Here is a 21364-nt window from a genome sequence, read left to right on the forward strand (position 1 = left end):
TCAAATTTCAATTACCTGGTATGCACGTTTGTGTATTTAATCTACACTATTATTAACAGAACATACCTTGACAGTCCTATTTCTAAAATAGCATTCACGTTCTCATTTTGTTTTACTCATAACTGGGGCAACGGGATATAATAAAGAGAATCGAATGATAATACTTCGGTAGAAAGCAACTAACACATCCTAGAATTCACTATGAAAAAAGAGAAAAAGCTCATGTTTATTGAGTAATAGTCGAAAAGATTACCAAACATAAGGCCAACCTATTTATAATGTAACTTAACCTTAGAAACCCTAGGAATTCAAATATAAAAGGAAAAAACAAAATATATAAATAAAAAAAAACCTAAAATAATAAAATCTGAATTAAACATGGTAAACAATGTAATTCACCCACCCTTGTTGTATAACAAGTCTTGTAGATCTCATCTTTCTCTTAGAATTCATATATTAGTGGCCCAAACAAACATAACAAACCAAAGTTGCGTCAATCCAAATAATAGGAAAAGTCCAAAACATCAACTTTTGGGATATAACAGCTGCAAATAACCTATTAACATGTGAATTACCAATTTTTCAATCACTTTTTTTTAAGGAAAACTAATGAAAATGACTTGAAAACTTTGAGTTTTAATGATAAGGACAAAATAAAGGGTAAAGTGAATAGTACTAGGATTGACTTTTTAGTGTAACAATGTGGTTTTTAGTTAAAGTGAACAGTACCAGGTGCTTTTCGTTAAACTTCCCTTTTTTATATAGATCACACTTCCTTCTTAAATTTCACTGATGTGAAATAACCTAATTTCTTTACTATATCATTAACAAATAACATTTACATAATAAAGAGAAAATAATAATTTAGCATAATATTAAAATAAATTAAACTTTTTTCCCATTTGTTTCAAATATCTATCTTCTCCATATGTTTGCATGTTTTGAATTGCTAGTAAGGTATAAAATATCGATGATATCGGTATAAAATATTGATGATATCAGAAATATCGGTAGTCCAAAAACACGGAAATTTCGATGGAAATATCGAGATATTATCGATATCGATAAAAATTGAATAAAAACCACGGAAATTGTAAGAAAAACTTGGAAATTTTTATTGAAACTTTGCAGGATGTTTATTTAGTTAATTATCTATTAGTTTATCACAAAAAATTGGAAGGAAATGCATTGCATGATAAATATAACTGATTTAAGTTGATTATATAGCGAGCTGACAAGCATTGTGAGTGTAGAAAACATGTAATAATTAATTAAAGAAGTTTAAACACACTATAATCATTTATATATAATGAATTAGTACAATATTTTACACGTTATACATTGCATGGTAAGATACATGAGTGACTTAACAAGGTCTAAAATATCGATGATATCAGAAATATCGATAGTCCAAAAAAATATCGGTAGTCCAAAAACACGGAAATTTCGATGGAAATATCAGGATATTATGGATATTTTAGACCATGTTTGCTAGTTTGTCTATGCATATAAAGTAAGAAGATAAAAATGATGAAGCTTTCAAAACTCGTAAAATGCCTTATATTTTTAATGTTTTAAAGAATACAATTAAATTAAAAAGGAAAAAAAAACAGTTAAAATACAAAAGCCAATACAAAATAAAACGACTTCACGTAGAGGAGGGAGTAGCTACTAACGCATAGGGGTGGATTTTTTTGCCAAATTACCATGCCAACCGAATTGCCAACCGTGCCATACCGATTTTGTGCCAAATGTTTCGTACCAATCGGTAATGGTACGGTATTGTACCGTACCGAAATTTCATGGTACGGTATTGGTAATGGATACCATTACCACGGTATTACCATACCATACCGAAAATACAATATAATATATAATTTATAACTTATATAATAGATAATTATATAACACATATTTATAATATTCCAATAATTTGAAAATAAAACCCTACTTATATTAGCATTGTTGTTGGTGACTTTGATCTCTTGAAATTGTGGAAATCAAACACAAAAGAGTTCTTAATTCTTTCACAAATATCCAAAATATCTTTGTAACCGCCACTTCTACTTTTGCTAGTGAAAATGCATTTACCCTAGGGAGGAGGGTTGTGGACCCTTTAGGGTATCATTTTATCCTAAAATAATGGAGGCACTAGTGCGTACTAGTGGTTGGCTTAGGGCAAATGAAGTAAACTTCTACAAGGAACCAACAGAAGATATGCTTCAATTTTACAAGGAAATGGAAGAAGAGAAAACAAGAAAGATATGCTTTAATTTTTTAGTAAATTTGTTATTAAATGATTTTCAACTTTAATTCTTCTTGCTACTAATTAATATGTTTTCTTTGTTTGTAATGTAGGCTTGACACAAACTCAATCTTCTACAAGTTCAATGTCTCCTCCAAAAGCTTCGACATCTTAAGCTTGAATAACTGATCAATGAATTCTACTTTTTGAAGTTTACTTCCAACTTTCATTTGGTTTGAAACTTTAATTTCTATTTGGATTGTTAACTTCTATTTGTTTTGATTCGTAACTTCTATTTGGATTGTAAGATTAATTTTCATGATGAATCTTGATGCATCTTTTGAATTATTATGTGTGTGAATTGTGAATGATGAATCATAGATGAATTTAATATATAATGTATGAGATAAAGGTACAAAAAAAAGTTTTTCCCTTGAATTGGGTTAAAAAAACAAAAACAGATTTTGTCCCAAAACAAAATGGTAATTACCATTGTCATACCATGCCAACCGAACTTTTGGCAATACCGAACTTCGGTATACCAAAAGTTTGGTACGATAATGGTAATAGATTTTACTAAACCGAAAGTTTGGTACGGTAATTGGTACAAGGGGTTTGGTACGGTAACCGTACCGAACCCACCCCTACTAACGCATGTCTATTTTTATTTTTATTTTATTCTTTTAAAATGTAAGTTCAGTCTTTTAATAATAAAATAAAATGCAAAAAAGTAAATTATCACAGGCATAAGTATGTGATAAAAGGCGCGCGCGCGCGCGCGTGTGTGAGTGTGTGAACTTTACGTGAATGTACAGCAACTTGCAAGCTTAATGCTTTCCGCCTTTAAAAGTCAAAATTTAATCATAAGTAAGTGCTTATGCGTAGGTGCGCTATCACTCCTTCCATACAAATCACAATTTCAATTCATGTGATCTGCAGGTAAGCATATAAGATTCCTTAACACCGTAAGAAGCCCATCATTGCACTTAAGTCGTTGTAAATGTGATCTTTCTAATAAAAGAAAATTAATGAAAATGATTTGAAAATTTTAAGTTTTAACGATAAGAACAAAATAAAAGATAAAGTAAATAGTATCAGGATTAACTTTTTGGTATAAAAATATGATTTTTCGTTAAAATAAACAGAAGTTTTTCGTTAAAGTACTTTTTTAATAAATCAAGTCTGAAAACTTTACGTGAATGTGCAGCAACTTGCAAGCTTAATGCTTTCCGCCTTTAAAAGTCAAAATTTAATCATAAGTAAGTGCTTATGCATGCATGTAGGTGCTATCACTCCTTTCATACAAATCACAATTTCACATGTGATTTGCAGGTAAGTATATAAGATTCCTTAACACTGTAAGAAGCCCATCATTGCACTCAAGTCGTTGTAAATGTGACCTTTTTAATAATAAAAAATTAATAAAAATGATTTGAAAACTTCGAGTTTTAATAATAAAAACAAACTAAAAGGTAAAGTTAATAGTATCAGGATTGACTTTTTAGTGTAAAAATATGATTTTTCATTAACAGTACCGGGAATTTTCCGTTAAAATTCCCTTTTAATAAATCAAGTCTGAAATGTTGAAAAAATGGCCATAAAAGTATTAATATGACTGATTTGAACATCGTTAGAATTAAAAGCAATTATGAACCTACAATTATTTAAACCGAACATTGCAAAGTATTTGCTAAATTTAGTCACCAGTCCTTCAAATATTAGCAAATAAATTCTCACATGCAACTAATCCCTCCACAGATAATCGGACAATACCTGCAAGTTTTAAACATTTGCAGTCATAATCTTCATCATCTGCGCAGGTAACTTTGTCTTCAACCTTCCCATGTATTCTGTTGAATTCAAAATTCACGAACTTTCTTACGACAGCAGGACAACCACAAGATCTAGATCATATTACCAAACCCTAAAGATGAGAAAATACTAGTTTTATCGTTCAAAGTTCGCAAAGCATGAATGAATTCTACCAACCTTTTTATGTATGAATAAAATAATTAAGACAAAAAGAAAACAATGTTAGGGAAATTATATTCAATATGCAATAGACTGATATCAACAGACTAACGAAAACAATGATATAACAGTACTTATATTACTATATAACAACTATTCCACTATACCAGATACAATATGTTATAACAATGAAATCGTTGAAACAAACAAGAAAATGATATGAATCGAAACAAATTGACTTGTTGAGTAGACAGAGTCTTGCGTATTGACAATGTCAGACATAATTTTGCCCTTCTTTGTGCTTGAAGTTCAATGAACGTCTATCTCCCAGGTTTTCCCTATCAAGATGTAAATATATAACCCCCACCCCCACCAAATTATTCAGATTTTACATCAGAGTATTATGGGGTTTAGTTTGGGATCCACAATTTTTACTCGATTTGTGTTATTAAATGCATTTCGAATCTTTGGCAGGAAGTGTTGGAATATAAAGGTTTTCGCCTAAGTAGGTCAAGGACAGAGTATATAGACTATAAATTAAGTGGGGACGGGGGTCCAAGTGAGATAGGGATGAGGATTAGAGATTAGGAAGTACCAAAGAGTGAACGCTTGCGTTATCTTGGACCTATCTTGCAAAAAAGAATGGAAAATTGTATGGAGATTTCAACCATAGAATACAAGCTGGATAGATGAAGTGGAAGATTGTATCAAATGTGTTGTGCAACCATTATATGCCACTAAAACTCAAAGAAAATTTTATAGGACGAAAATAAGGCCAGCACTGATTTACGACACAAAATGTTGGCTAGTCAAGCTTCAGCACGTGCAAAAAATGAGTGTAGCGGAGATGAGAATGCTTTGTTGGGTGTGTGGGCACACGAGAAATACATGATTAAGAATGAAGATATACAAGGTAAAGTAAGAGTGGCCGATTGAAGACGAATTGGGAGAAAATTGGTTAAGATGGTTTGGACATGTGAAACGAAGACCTACAAATGATGTGGTTAGAAAATGCGATTATGAGATAAAAGCTTAGGATTAAAGGGGTAGAGGAAGACCTATGAAGACTTAGAATGAGACTTTAACAAAAGACACGGAGTACTTGGAGTTAACGCAAAACTTGACGCAAAACGAAGCCCATTGATGTTCTGTCATATACTGGACCCCCTTTAGTAGGATAAGACTTTGTTATTGTTGTTGTGTTAGTAAATGCATGAGTAGTATGAAATTGGAATAATTTTAGTGCTCATACTTTAGTAAACACAATAAAGCCAAACATTGAAATAATTTCAATATTCATTTTATGTAAGTTAAGATATCGTAAATGTCAAAAGGTATAAGATAGTGCTATGCACACACCAATTTTTACTTAGGAAAACTAATGAAAAAGGTTTCAAAACTTTGAATTTTAATCAGAAGTCATCCTATAACTTTATTTAACGATAAGGACAAAAGAAAGGAAAAAAAATACAATAGAAAAATCCAATTAAAAGCACATGAAAAACAAGTGGGTATAACAAATCCTAAACGCCTCCCAGCATTGTCTTGAACCCAGACTAGCAGAGAACTCGATATTAGAGCACCGATGTTGATAGAAAAGTAAAACCAGTTGAAGAAGGATCCTTTCTTTACTTTTTCTGTTTTATCTGTATCATCAAACTGGTCCGCACTAAAAGACGAAGGAATAGGATTCTCTGCCATCTTATTTCCATTCCTTTCCCTCTCCTCCTCTCATCTCACAAATTGGTTTTTGTCTTATTTTGGGTATTAAAAAAATAACACAAAATGTTAACGTGACTTAATCGTAATCGTTCAAATAAGAGGGGAGAGAAGAGGAAAAAGACTAGGAGAAGAGAGAATCCTACACATGGCTTGATAGATAAAACGGAAACACATGGAATGTTCCCAGCGCAATCAGATGGAGTCTAAAGAAGAACACTCTATGTGGTGCTAAGAAACGGAAGAACATACCGAATCCACACATCCTGGAGGCTTCAATGCAAGAACTAATACATATACATATACATATACATACATATATATGTGCATGTATATGAGTGTAAACACGGAAATTCCTGCGATGAATGAGACAAGAACATGTGTACAAAATAATATTTGTATTAATGATTTAGGGGTTACAATCTCTTCTACAAATTTAGCCTCTGATTCTATCTTTGAAACGTGTAGATGTAGTGTTGTTGATCCAGGGGCCGTCGAGGCTTGATCTTGGACGAACAGTTGATGAATGATGAACACCTTCTTCAAGGGCCGTCGGGGCTTGATCTTGAATTGGTGGAAGTTCTTCAAGGGGCGTTGGGGCTTGATCTTGAAGGAGGATTTCACGAAGAACGAAGAGGGCTTTCTTGATCCTTCGGGATTTGCTTGAGAGCTTCAGAGTTTCGAGGCTTCAAAGCTTTGGTGTGGTATGAATTCTCTTCCAATTTGGGAGTAGAGAAAGTGTATGTAAAAAATCCTCCCTTGATTCTTTGATGGAGGAGCCTATTTATTGGCTTTGGGAATGAATCACCACCATCCATTTGTTTTGGTGGATGTTGTAGGTGAACTTGGGTGGATGTTGTAGGTGAAACTTGGTGGATGTTTGTAGATGAACTTAGTGTATGATGTAGGTGAAGTGAATGAAGGTTGTAATTTTAATACAATGGTCAACATTTATTTCACCAAAATTTCAATGTTTACAAATGTAATCTTAATGCAATGGCTAACATTTATGCCACCGAAATTTCAATGTCTACAAATGCCCCCACTTCAAGGCGCGTTGTATACATGTGCTTGTTACATGTAGAAGATGCGTTTTGAAGTCCCTTAATGTAGTTGTCGATCTAAGGGCCGTTGAAGCTTGATCTTGAACTGGGCTGGTAATTTCTTCAAGTGCCGTTGAGGCTTGTTCTTGAATTTTGTTTGAAATTTCTTCAAGGACCGTCGAGGCTTGATCTTGAACTTTGAATTTGGACCACAAGGAGCTTTACGTGGTAGATGATCTTTGGCTTTGGTAGTGAATGAATCGGCACGTATTTTGTTGCGCTTGTTGACTTTCCACAGCTTTGATCTTGAACTAGGCTGGAGAAGTTTTCTGGTTTCCTCCAAAGGACTTTCCACAGACTTAATCTTGAACTGGATTTGATTCAAGGGCGGTGGACACTTGATCTTGAATCGAACTTGTGATTTCTTTAAGGGCCGTTGAGGCTTGATGTCGAACTTAAACATGACCACGAGCAGTTTCAGGACACGCATGCTTTGAAAGATCAAGGAAGTTTGCAGCATTTTCATATGAACCCTGAGCAGTTTGGTCAACGGTATGATCTTCAAGATTGATGGGCTCTTCTTCCAGTTGGTGACTTGATCTTTAAAGATTATCGAGACTTTGCTCTTCGGTGACGGTGCCAGCGAAAGGTTGCTGAAGCTTCTCGAGCTCTTTGATTAGAGCAACGGTGTCTAGCTTGGATCTTTACTTGAACTCCTCCGTCTGGATTATGCGATTATGCGGGGAAGGGCTTCGTGCTACATGATTTGTTCCAGCTCGTTGTGTTGCATTCTTTTCTGCTTGTTTCTTTTGCATAGCTGAAGTGGTGTACAACCCTTTGCCTTTAAATGGTTCTTCGGAGCACCACCTCTCAACGACTCACTCATGCTTGGCAGCTTCAGTGCAAAGAGTCGATGTCAACAGATCCACTCTCCTGAAGCATTCGCTGAGGGAATTCGAGACATATCAGCAGTTAAAGATGAGCACTCGAGAGCAACGCTAGGTAAGTAACCAGGCAATCAGTTCCTGATCGGACGTTTAATTTCAGGTTCTGACTGATTACTTCTTTTCTCCTTGTTCTGCAGGCAAGAGCAAGGGCAAGGGAAATGATGAGGGGAAAGCATGATATGAGATACCTTTGTTTTCGACCCTAATGATATGAGATACTTTTGCTTTTGAAGAAGTAGCGGACGATCAGCACATGCATTCATTGCGCCTGTCTCCACATGCTTCGATGCATCATCTTCACCTGCATCATTTGTTTTCCAGGCAGATGTGGTAGACGAAGAGGAAGCATAAGATGTTGAAGATGAGTATTCAAGAGCACGGCTAGGTGAGCAATCAGGAAAAGTTCCAAGCAGTCGGTTCCAAGTCGAAAGGTTGATGCCAAGTGCCTGCTGATTGCTCTCTTTCTCCTTGTCCTGCAGTGAAGAGGAAGGATAAAGAAAAGGATAGGGAGAAAGCATGCTGTGAGATACTCTTGCTCTCAACCCTAGTGATATGAGATACCTTTGCTCTGGTGCCACTGGGTTGAAGAGGTGTTTCCAGAGAGTAAAAAAAAACCGAGTATGTTGAGAAGTTTTAGTTGCAGATGTGTTCTTGGCAAGGAAGAAGAGTCAGGTGTTTGTATTTTCAGGGAGGAATAAAGCTGAGTATGGTGAGAGGTTTGGTTGCAGATGCATTCTTGGCAAGGAACAAGAAGAGTTAGGCGTTTTGGATGTGTGCCTTGCCATAGAGGGTGAAGGTCGACCTATATAGGGGTTTTCCAACAGCAGGTAGTGGTGCGGATGTGGCCTTATCACCCACGCTTGTCGGTAGAAGTGCGATAGTTGACATAATGGACTTCACACATTTTTAACTTTGTCAGTGATCTCTGACAAAGTTGCACGTGATAGCCGAAAGCTGAGATTATGTCTGAAAAGTGTCGACAGAATTTACGCAGGAAAATCTGGGTTTTGAAATTCGGAGAGTGGTGTCTCTTCGATTTTTGAACAAGTGTTGTGCTGCCTCTCCTTTTTAAAGAAGTGTCAATTGTATTCAACGTGCACACTTTGAAGATTGAATGCCCGTGAAAAATTACCCCTGCTGCATTTCTGAGATTTTGCTTCATCCAACCTTTTTCTTTTATCATTTCTGAAAATGGCTTCTCCTTTCAACATTTGCTTAGATTTAAGTCTTGGGAGCGATGCGGGCGTGCCGCATCAGGGTGATATATGGTGCCCGTCTTTCATATCTTCTAATGGCCCTCTTACAGTTGAAGACTCCGTGATAAGGGATGCAACAATGGCTACGGTTGTAGCTAGGAACCTCCTCACTCCTAGAGATAATAGGTTGCTTTCGAGGCGGTTGATGAGTTGGTTGTCCAAGACTCCTTGGCTTTCAGTGTTCAGTGTGCGGGCTCTGTGTCCAACATGGGCCAACATTTACTTGCTCGAACTCGCCAAGTTGAATCATTGACGGCCGAGGTTGAAAGCCTTAGACGAGAGATCAAACGTCTCAAGCGTGAGAATCGAGAGTTGCGCATGCTTGCAAATGATTATTCGACGAGTATAAAGAGAAAGCTTGATCATCTGCAGGCGTCTAAAGGTCAGATTCAAAGCGACCATCAGAAGTTTGCGGCTTTCTTCCAGAGGCACCTTTTACCTTCGCTTTCTGGCATTCGACCAAGCATTGAGGCGCCAGATGATCAATATTTAGTGCCTTCTTCTTCTAGGATTATGCCGAGTGCTGAGGCTTCACGTGAGAAACCTTTGTGAAGTCTCCGTCTTTTCTCTTTTGCTTTTCTTTTCCTTTTTTTTTACACACTTGTAATTTCTTAGAGATATCAATGGACATACTTTATTTTATTCAGTATGTTGTGCAAAATACAAATAAAACGTATATCTGACTAAGATGTATTACTTCCCTATGCACCCACTTCCTTTTAGATGGTGACTAGTGCACCCATTTCCTTTTAGATGGTGACTGGAAGCATCATTTTGTCACCACCACCCATTTCCTTTTCCATTATTGACTTGCTAATAGTAATATACACTTGTGAGTGGCTTGATGATAGCACGATTGGGTTTCTTTGTGGGTGCTTGAATTGGCATAGGATATCATTCCTCTTTAGAAAAAATGTGAGCTCCATCTTTGTAATACGGCTTTGTAACCAAATCATTCCTTTAAAAAAATAAAGTATTCATATTTTGAATTTGCTTTTTATTCTTCAAAGTGTTTGTGTTTTTGTTGGTGATGTGACTGTACTTGAAGTTTTGAGGTTTCAAGTTGCCTACGTACCCTCGGTTGAAGAGGGATCAAGTCATAACGTAGTTCAAATGAGCGATGAAATTTTTTTTTTATGGTGATTTTGATGATGATTTTGATGGTGATTTTGCCGTACACAGTTTATGCTTTTGCGGGCCAGGAGCTTTGTGCCGTGTACTGTTTAGGCTCATGCAGGCTAGGAGCCTTGGTCGTCGCCTTTTAGGGGTAGTAGCGCTTCAAGAATTTGCCGTTGATGGGGCCGATCTTCAAGCCGTCTTCTGCCATGATTAAGTAGGCGCCGTTCGTGTAGACCTCTTGTATTACGTACGGTCCATCCCACTTTGATGTGAACTTGCTTTTTGTCTTATGAGTTGTGATGATAGTCCTTCGTAATGCAAGGGCGAGATCTCCATTTTGGAAAGACCTTGGGCGGACCTTCTTGTTGAATGCCTTGGATAACCGTGCTTGGTAGCATTCCAAGTGTTGTTGAGCTTCGAGCCTTCTTTCGTCGAGTGCTTCCAACTCTTGAAGGCGCAACTTTGCATTCTCTTCATCAGTCAAGCCTTCTTGTATAGCCATTCTTAGTGAGGGGATTTGACTTTCTAGCGGTAGGACAGCTTCCACGCCATATACGAGAGAATAAGGGGTAGCTTGGGTAGGAGTCCTATGCGTCGTCCTATATGCCCAAAGTACTTCGCTTATTCTTTCGTGCCAGTCTCTCTTTGTTCGGCCGATCACCTTCTTTAAGAGGTTGCACAATGTTTTGTTGAACGATTTTGCAAGACCGTTGGCCGGGGCATGATACATGGAAGACTTGTGCTGCTTGAACTTGTATTTCTCACAGAGTTCGTCTGCAAGTCGGTTGGAGAACTGTTTTCCATTGTCAGTGATAATGTAGCGAGGCACACCATATCGATGGATGATATGCTCTTTGATGAAACGGACAACGGTTTCTTTTTTTACTTCCCTTAGAGGTATGGCTTCAGCCCACTTGGAGAAGTAATCTGTTGCAGCTAGGATGTAAGCTTCTCCTGCAAATGACTTTGGAGTAATTGATCCTACGACGTCCAATCCCCATGCATCGAATGGCCATGAAGTAGTTGTAGGGTGTAATGGTTCAGGTGGTTGATGTATGAAGTTGGCATGGAATTAGCAGGCTTGGCACCTTTTGGCATGTTCCAGGCAATCCTTCACCATGCTTGGCCAGTAGTAACCCATTCTTTTGAGCTGGAAATGTAGCTTTGGTCCAGATTGATGCGCCCCGCACACGCCTGAGTGTGCTTCTTCCATGGCTTGATTGGCTTCTTCCTCACCTAGGCATCTCAGAAGTACTCATTCGAAAGAGCGCCGGTAGAGTGTTTCTTTGTAGTAGAGGAAGCGAGGTGCTCGTCGACGTATTTCAGAGCGGTGTCTAGAATTATTTGGAAGTTTTCCATGCTCTAAGTAGTCAATCAGCGGTTGTCTCCATTCTTCAACATCGACTAGAAGTACTGAGATGACATTTGTATCATCTAGTAGCATTTTGGTGACGAGGGGGATAACCCATCTTTGGCAAACTGGCACGTCTGCAGTTTCGTCTTCTCCTAGTGTCATACTCGAGGCTAGGTTGGCGAGAGCATCTGCCATTTGATTTTCTTTTCTCGGCACATGTTCTAGTGTTATGGCCTTGAACTTTTGTAACAGCTAAGTTGCCAGTCAGAAGTACGGAACGAGATCATCTTTCCTCACCTCATATTCAGTTAAGAGTTGACTAATTATGAGCTTGGAGTCGCCATATACCTCAAAGGTTGTGATTTCCATGTTGATCGCCATTTAGAGCCCGATGATTAGTGCTTGGTACTCAGCGACGTTGTTGGAGCATAATTCGCTTAGTTGGAATGAATAAGGTAGTATTTGCCTTTGTGGCGACATGAATACCACTCATGCCCCCGCTCCGTCTGCTCGTGCGGATCCGTCGAAGAACATCGTCCATGTCGAGAATATGTCGATGTAGAATACCTCATCGTCAGGCAAGTTGTCTGAGATTTTCCAATCGGCTGGGATTGGATGATCAGTAAAGAAGTTTGCTAATGCTTGTCCTTTGACGGCTTTAGCTGGGACGTAGATGATCTCGTATTGATTGAGAAGCAACGCCCATTTAGCTAGTCACCCTGTCAAAACTGGCTTGGACATGACGTATTTGACCGGGTCAGCTTTAGCAACCAAGTGGATGGTGTAAGCATGCATGTAATGTCTGAGCTTCTGGATGGCAAACACCAAGGCAAGGCACATTTTTTCTATTGGGGAGTAGTTCAACTCAGCGCCGGTGAGCGTTCGACTCAGGTAGTAAAGCGCTCATTCTTTCTGGAATTCATTTTCCTGTGCCAAGAGTGCTCCCACTGAACTTTCCTGAGCGGCGATGTACAATATGAGTGGTTTCCCGGGCACAGGCGCCCCCAGGACAAGTGGACTTGATAAATATTTTTTTATGCTTTCAAAAGCATTGTGGCACGCTTCGTCCCATACGAACAGAACATCATTTTTCATGAGTCGACTGAACGGTTAACAACGCCCTGCAAGGTTGGAGATGAAGTGTCTGATGAAGGCTAGTCGTCCTTGTAGACTTTTCAGCTCGTGCGGGTTTCTTGGCTCGGGCATGCTTTGAATGGCCTTGATCTTTGATTGGTCCACTTCAATGCCAAGGTGCTTGACAATGAAGCTGAGGAACTTTCCAGAGGTGACGCCAAACGCACACTTTAACAGGTTCATCTTAAGGTTGTATTTTCGCAGCCTTTCGAACACTACTCACAAATCCTTTAAGTGATCTGCTCTTTTCTTTGTTTTGACCACCACGTCGTCCACATAACATTCTACGTTTTTGTGCAGCATGTCATTGAAGATTTTCTGCATTGCTCGCTGATATGTGGCTCCAGCGTTCTTTAGACCAAAGGGCATCATCTTATAGCAGTAGATACCTTTTGGAGTGCGGAATGCTGTTAGTTCCTCATCTTCGAGAGCCATATGAATTTGATTGTATCCAGAAGAGCCGTCCATGAATGACAGTGCCTCGTGGCCAGTGGTTGCGTCCACCATGATTTCGATGATCAGCAAGGGAAAGCCATCTTTCGGGCAAGCGTCATTGAGGTCCCGAAAGTCTACACAAACACGTATTTGTCCAGATTTCTTAAGGACGATGACGATGTTGGAGATCCACTTGGGGTATTGCACCTCTCGGATGAAGCCTACTTCGATTAGCTTGTGAATCTCTACCTCGATTTGTGGAATGAGCTCGGATCGATAGTGCCTTTGAGTTTGCTTTATCGGTCACGTTCCAGGCTTAACTACAAGATGATGCACAGCGATGACAGGGTCAAGGCCGGGCATTTCCTTGTAAGTCCAAGCAAAGACGTCTTTGTACTCTGATAACAGTTGGTAATACTCCTCTACCTCGTCCGTACTTAGCAGCGCACTCACGAAGATAGGTTTCTGCTCCTCTTTTGTGCCTAAGTTAAGCTCATTGAGATCATCAACCGTGGATTGCCCCTCATCCTCGAGTTGCGGTGGCGCAGCAGTGACATCTTCTTCGGGGATCTCATCTTCTTTGCTTTCTTGGATCGTGATGTGGAAGACATCTTGGGATTCCTCTTCAGTGTCGTCTTTCCGGGTGTTGTAGTTATGAAAATCTATGCAAGCGCGAAGTTCCCCTGATTTTTTAAAGGCAACGTTTAAGTTCCTTCCTACGTCCATGACCCCTTGAATTAGATCACCTTCGATCATGTTGTCGATCTCAGCCTCATCCAGGCTTGAAAGTGTATTAATAATGGTTTCTTGCCCCTTTTTCGACTGGTGCATTTGTGAATACGACATAGGCTTCACGTGTAATTTCTTTGAAGTGACATGAGTCCTTCCTTCAACCTTGCTTGACTTGGAGCATGCCCCCAGCAGTTGAGGCGACGACTTTGAGTCAAAAGAGCCAAAAGCAACGTCTTCCTTAGGGGTTTCATCTCCTTTGTCTTTTTGGATCGTGACGGGGAAGATGTCTTGGACCTCCCCTTCAGTGTTGTCCTCTTGGGCTGGTTGGCATGAAGATTGTCCAGTGTGGATGATGGTACGCCTTCTTACTTTCAGTGGTCCATTTGTGTCCACCTCTAAGATTGCTTGGCGCTTCATCCTTAAAGGAATTGAGCTTCGAATGTCGCCTTTTTCTACTAGCATGTCGAGCTTTTCTTCCTTTGACGTTGTCTCCCTATTTCTAGAAAACTTCTTGTTGTCTTCAAGTCTTTCCAAAGCTGACTAACGAGGAAGGCAGCTAGCCGTGTTGCTTTGCTTCTTAGGTTTTGACAACCTTTAAAAAACAGAGCTTTGGGATGCTGGCCTGTTAAGTATCTTGAAGACGGAGGTTCAGTTTTGACCACCAATGCGATTAAATGCTGACGTTCTGGGTCTTGAACGATTCATCCTATTGAAGACTGACGTCCGAAGGGCGGATTTAGGCTCTTCTTGATCTGGTTCAATGATCACGTTGATGTGTTGAGTGCTAGCATTTTTCGCTTTGCTTGAAATCTTCACGGGTGCATTTAGTGTGAAGCCAAATCCAGCTTTGTTGTTGTCCACTCCGTAACCATGCTTTTTCAACTTCTTTTGAGTCTCGGTGAGGTCGCGTTCTTTATTGTTGACGGTGTCTGAAACCTTCTTTCCAGGATTCGAAGAAGAAGCGAAGTCGTGCCCAGCTATCGACATGAGTTTGTAGGCGTTTGGATCAAAACCTTCTTCGGTCCTTTGGATTGGGAGGAAGCTTGGTTCCACCCCCTTTGGTAGAGCTTTTATGAAGCCTTGTGGTAGTTTTGCAACCTTAGTGTCACCTAGCTGTGTCAGAGGCAAAACTGCATTCATCTTGAGTAACTTTACGTTATCCATATGCCGTTGTGCATCGGCTTTGTTTGCTCCAGTTTCAAACGGAGATTAACCATTCTTTCTTCTCGACATCGGAATGTATCGAAAGACGGATATGTTTGGTCCATTTGAGGGCGTCCTACTCCCTTTGGTTGTTGCATGTTTAGCCAGCTCATTATCGTCCTTGCTTGAAAACGGCATAACTTCTTCTTCTTACTTCTTCGGCATGGCTTGCTGCTCCTACTTTTTAGGTGTTGCTTTGCCCATGGATTTGATCTCTTTTGGAAGAGTTTCGGGCACCATGTCTTCATCCATGTAGAACTTGGCGTCTGTGAAATGTGATTCGGCTTCAGTGAATAGTTTGGTGTCGCCATAGATCACCTTCACTCCTTCTCGGTAGAATTTTAAGCATTAGTGAAGGGTGGACGGTACTACTCCATTCGTATGGATCCTAGGCCTTCCTAAGAGCAAGCCGTAGGAAGTTCTTGCATCAATAACGTGGAATATCGTGCTTGACTTGAGTTCACTAATAGTCATCTCCACTCGAATCATGCCCATCGCTCTTTGTCCTCCTTGATTAAAACCTTGGATTAGTAGATGACTTAGGGACAGTTCATCCGCTTTGATGCCGATTGTAGTCATTGTTGACTTTGGCATGATGTTTATGGCTGATCCACCATCCACAAGCATGCGGTTGACTTTGTGCTCCCTTACGTACCCAGAGACGAAGAGATGACGGTTGTGAGGCTTGGATCCTAGCAGCAAGTCTTCGTCGGTGAAATGGATTGCGTCCTCGATGGCACAACATGTGGCACATTCATTTGGCCGAAGCTTCAAGCCTTCGTTCTTGCTTTCTTGCACTTCGTGGTCATTGGGACTTTCCAAGACCGCTGCTAATGCTATTCGCATCTTCTTTGGTAATCGTAGTGCTTCCTCAATGCTAAAGTGTGTTGGCAGACCTTCTTCGAGCGTGAGAGTTTTTTCTCCCTCAGTGGTGATATCTTTTCCTTTTGAAGGTTCTTCCATTTCTACTTCGACCATGTGGCATGCAACAATAGTGCATTTTTGGAAGAAGTCATTCGGGAAGTACTTGTGCAAGGAGACAGGAATGCGTGGCTCTTGCTCCATAAGTTCCCCAGCATACATTGGCTTATCAACTTTTACGTTTCTTTTGGGCTTCCTACTGTTGCGGCAACGGTGTTTTCTCACTTGTTCCACCTTTGGTCTTGTGGCTTGTGGTTTTGGTTTCCTTGTTTTTTTGTAGGTCACCAATGTCCATCCTTCTTCATCATCGGTATGTGCATCTTGTTCGTTTACCCCCGGCGATGGTTGTGTAGAAGGCATCGTGTAGCTTGCACATTGATAGGAATGGTCGGGTGTCGCTTGGAGAGGCACGGGATCGAAGGATCCAAACGCCACTGTAGTAGTATGTGTTGCGGCTGTGTCTTCAAGGTCGAGCTCGATTCTCCCTTGTTGCGCTAGCTTCATAATGAGTAATTACGAAGCACTTGCCCACATGATGGCTCACGATACGATGGTACTTGCAGTACCTAGGATCGTTCGTTCGATTCATTTCTTCAGGGCGCTTGCACTCTGGTAACTCAATCACATCTGAGTCAGGAAAAGGGTACGTCTTTTGCTCCAACTCTCTCAAGGTGTTTTTATACTTGTCTTGGGTGCGAGGAGGCTCACTTCTCTTTGTCTCCTTTGCCTTGGTCTTGGAGGAAATCTTGATAAACGCAAAGGAGGTCTTGATAAGCGCAGATGAGGTTTTGATGGGGGTAGTGTTGACGGTAAAAGTTTCCTTGGCGCGCTTTTTTTCGGTCTTGTCTACACTCGGGGCGAACACCTTATCCTTCTTGAAGTGGGTGATCGGCTCATTCTTTCCGTGATTGGTGATACTTAGCTCCATGTCGTGGGAACGAGTTGCCAGCTCCTCAAACGTTCTTGGTTTTATGCCTTGGAGAATGTAATGTAACCCCCAGTGCATGCCTTGAACACACATCTCAATGGCAGAGGTTTCAGAAAGCCGATCTTTGCAATCCCGACTTAATGAACGCCATCTATTGATGTAGTCGACGACAGGTTCCTCATTCCACTGTTTCGTACTGGTCAGCTCCAGCATGCTTACGGTGCGGCGCGTGCTGTAGAAGCAGTTGAGGAATTCCCTTTCTAGCTGATCCCAACTGTTGATAGACTCGGGCTCGAGGTCGGTGTACCAGTCCAAGGCGTTGCTTTTCAGTGAGCGCATGCACTGCTTGACGAGGTAGTCTCCCTCTGTTCCAGCATTGCTGCAGGTTTCAATGAAGTGGGCGACATGTTGCTTCGGGCTCCCCTTCCCATCGAACTGCATGAACTTTGGTGGCTGATAACCCATCGGCATCTTCAAAGCATCAATCTTCTTGGAGTAGGGCTTTGAGTATAGTACAAAATCATGTAAGCTTCCTTCATACTGCGCCTTAATGGTGTTGGCGATCATCTCCTGCAGCTGCTGGATAGAGAGAGATCCCATGAGCGTCGCCACTTGGTCTGGCTTCAGCTTCTCTTCGACGTTCTCCACTGAATGCTCCTCATCCTCATCGTTTTCCTTATTTATTGGATTATCCCCTTGCTTGACTTTCCCATCGGGCTTTGCATCTAGTTGGTTAACGAGTGTTGCGATTTGCAGGTCTTTGTCCTCCACAGTCCTTGTGAGTTTTATGATCGCTTCATTCATCTGAGCCAGTTGCTCCTCAATTGAAGTCGCTCCAGTAACCATGACTTGCATAGCTATGCCGCTGCTTGAGTCGGCATCGGAAAGTAAAGATTCAGAGTACTTCCTTTAGCTTTCCTCTCTTGGCGCCCTGAGCGAGGCCAGGGTGATCACCGGTTCATGCCTCGGGTGCTCTTGTGCCTTCAGCGGAGTTGATGCAGAGGCGGCAGAAAGAGCTTTTGCCTGGCTTCGAGTTATAATGCCTGAAGTGACGCCCTCTGCCGTGATGACATTCTTGTTTCTTGCATCGGCAGCGAGAACAACTTAGGCCTTCTTTGACGCCATTTGTGCTTGTTGCGGATTCAAAGATAGAGATAACAGGTAGAAACTGTCCCACTGGGCGTGCCAAATTTGTAAACACGGAAATTCCTGCGATGAATGAGACAAGAACACGTATACAAAATAATATTTGTATTAATGATTTAAGGGTTACAATCTCTTCTACAAATTTAGCCTCTGATTCTATCTTTGAAACGTGTAGATGTAGTGTTGTTGATCCAGGGGCCGTCGAGGCTTGATCTTGGACAAACAGTTGATGAATGATGAACACCTTCTTCAAGAGTCGTCAGGGCTTGATCTTGAATCGGTGGAAGTTCTTCAAGGGGCGTTGGGGCTTGATCTTGAAGGAGGATTTCACGAAGAACGAAGAGGGCTTTCTTGATCCTTCGGGATTTGCTTGAGAGCTTCAGAGTTTCGAGGCTTCAAGGCTTTGGTATGGTGTAAATTCTCTTCCAATTTGGGAGTAGAGAAAGTGTATATAAAAAATCCTCCCTTGATTCTTTGATGGAGGAGCCTATTTATAGGCTTTGGGAATGAATCACCACCATCCATTTGTTTTGGTGGATGTTGTAGGTGAATTTTGGTGGATGTTGTAGGTGAACTTGGGTGGATGTTGTAGGTGAAACTTGGTGGATGTTTGTAGGTGAAACTTGGTGGATGTTTGTAGGTGAACTTAGTGTATGATGTAGGATTACATCAAGGCTCATCCTTAAGTCCTTACCTTTTTGCGTTGGTAATGGATGAGTTAACACGATATATTCAAGATGATATTCCTTGGTGTATGCTTTTCGCAGACGATATAGTGTTGATAGATGAAACTCAGGAAGGGGTAAATGCAAAGCTTAACCTTTGGAGAGAAGTGTTGGAATCTAAAGGTCTTCGCCTAAGCCGATCAAAGACAGAATATATGGAGTGCAAGTTCAGTGCAAATGGAGGCCAAAACGAGTTAGGGGTGAGGATCGGAGATCAAGAAATACCAAAGAGCGACCGTTTTCGTTACCTAGGATCTATCTTGCAAAAGAACGGAGAATTAGATGGAGATCTCAACCATAGAATACAAGCTGGATGGATGAAGTGGAAGAGTGCATCTGGCGTGTTGTGTGACCGCCGTATGCCACTGAAGCTCAAGGGAAAATTTTATAGGACGGCAATAAGGCCGGCGATGCTGTATGGCACAGAATGTTGGGCGGTGAAACATCAACACGTACACAAAATGGGTGTAGCGGAGATGAGGATGCTTCGTTGGATGTGTGGGCACACGAGAAAGGATAAGATTAGGAATGAGGATATCCGGGGTAAAGTAGGAGTAGCTGAAATTGAAGGAAAGATGAGAGAAAATCGGTTACGGTGGTTTGGACATGTGCAAAGAAGGCCTACTGACGTTCCGATTAGAAGATGCGACTATGGGACAGAGGTTCAGGGCCGAAGGGGTAGAGGAAGACCTAGGAAAACTTTGGAAGAGACTCTAAGAAAAGACTTAGAGTACTTGGATCTAACGAAGGACATGACACAGGATCGAGCACAATGGCGTTCTAAGATTCATATAGCCGATCCCACTCAGTGACTTGGATTTTCCAAGTCTCCAACCGAGAAGTTTTCCTCATTCGGGAAATTAAGAGAACACTACCCCAACCTACATGCTCCACTCAGAAAGCTTCAACATACAAGCTTTAACAAAAGAAAATTCAAAGAACTTAGCGAAGAAGGCTTTGGTGTATTTAACACAATACGTTGAAATGAAGGAAAACTTATTTATTGATATCCCCGATAAGCTACAAATATGTACATATACATGAGTCAAAATAAGCACACAAGAGGGAGCCTTCACAAAGGTTGCTTAGGAGAAGTCTCAGCAGTCGGTAGAGCCCCAGAAAGAGAAGGCACCGGAGGGGGATCATTTGGAGCCTCAGTACTGGACAGAACCCTAGAATGAGGAGGCATCAGAGGTTGATCATTTGGAGCTTCATTACGCGGTACAGCCCCAGAAGACGAAGGCAATAAATGCCTTTGGAACAAACCCACAAATCTCTGATGATCAAGTAAAACCTGACCATCAGTTTCCTTCATCTGGTCAAGCTTCCTCTTCATGTTTGTAGCATAGTCATGTGCGAGCCGGTGCAACTGTTTATTCTCATGCTTGAGCCCTCTAATCTCCTGTTTGAGACTCATCACTTCAGCCGCCAATGATTCAACTTGGCGGGTTCGAGCAAATAGGCGTTGGGCCATATTAGACACAGAACCTGCACACTGAACACTGAGAGCCAGCGAATCCTTAACAGCTAACTCATCAGACCGTTTGGAAAGTAGTCTGTTATCTTTGGGAGTGAGAAGGTTCCTGGCCACCACCGCAGCGGTCATATCATTCTTCATCACGGAATCCCCAACGGTAAGAGGACCAGTAGGGGAGACGAAGGATGGGCGCCATATGTTGTCTGGAGAAGGCGGGGCTGCCTCTTCAACAAGGTTCAAGTCAAAACGACGGTCGGAGGGGCCAGACATTTTCAAAGGTGTTGAAGAGAGAAGAGGTCGGACAAATCAAGATCTTAGAAGTGCAAGAATGAAGCTTCTACTGGTGGAGATTCAAGTGTGCTTTGGAACTTAATGCCAGCCCCTATAAAAATCTGCACTCGACGAAGCTTCAGAAATCGAAGAGGCGCCTGCTCAGAAATCGAAGAGGCGTTTGCTTTCTCAAAAGCTGGGCTGCTTAAAGATCACGAGGGTTGATCTCAGAAATCGAAGAGGCGTTTGCTTTCTCAAAAGTTGGGCTGCTCAAAGACCACGAAGGCCGATCTCAAAAATCGAAGAAGCGCTCGCTTTCTCAAAAGCTGGGCTCCCCAGAGACCACGAGGGCCGATATCAGAAATCGAAGAGGCACCTACTTTTCCAGCCTTTTCCAGCCTTGTCAGCACCTGTCACACGCACACTCAGTTTTGCGGAAATTATGGGCATTCTGTCAAAGACTTCTGGGGAAGTAGAAAACACATGAATCTTACTGTTCAATCACCCACTTCCCACACGCAACAATAGCTCATGGGTACCACAGATAACTTTGCCAAAGTTCTCTGCCAAAGTTGAGCACGTGAAGCTTGCAGCTCCCACTACATCGCTCTGACCAAGAAGGGTAAAAGAATAGCAAAGAAACAGCACTAACAAAGTTTAGACCCATAAATTTTGAAGGTCTAGCTACCATATTATTACCCACAAGGGTAAAGGAACAGTACCACTGCTGGATAATTGG

The 21364-nt window shown here is 41.1% G+C and overlaps 1 protein-coding gene across 1 annotated transcript in view; it reads right to left on the reverse strand.

Annotated features, from left to right (window-relative positions):
• LOC126593026 (uncharacterized) overlaps positions 1-20932 on the reverse strand; it is a 103646-nt gene extending 82714 nt beyond the window's left edge. Inside the window, exon 1 of the mRNA XM_050258871.1 lies at positions 20367-20932. Coding sequence (XP_050114828.1) covers positions 20367-20625 — 259 coding nt within the window. The 5' untranslated portion in view covers positions 20626-20932. The remainder of the gene's footprint in view (positions 1-20366) is intronic.
• Between the last annotated feature and the right edge of the window lie 432 nt (positions 20933-21364).

The sequence above is a fragment of the Malus sylvestris genome, chromosome 12 (assembly GCF_916048215.2).
Source record: "Malus sylvestris chromosome 12, drMalSylv7.2, whole genome shotgun sequence".
Classification (NCBI taxonomy): Eukaryota; Viridiplantae; Streptophyta; class Magnoliopsida; order Rosales; family Rosaceae; genus Malus; species Malus sylvestris.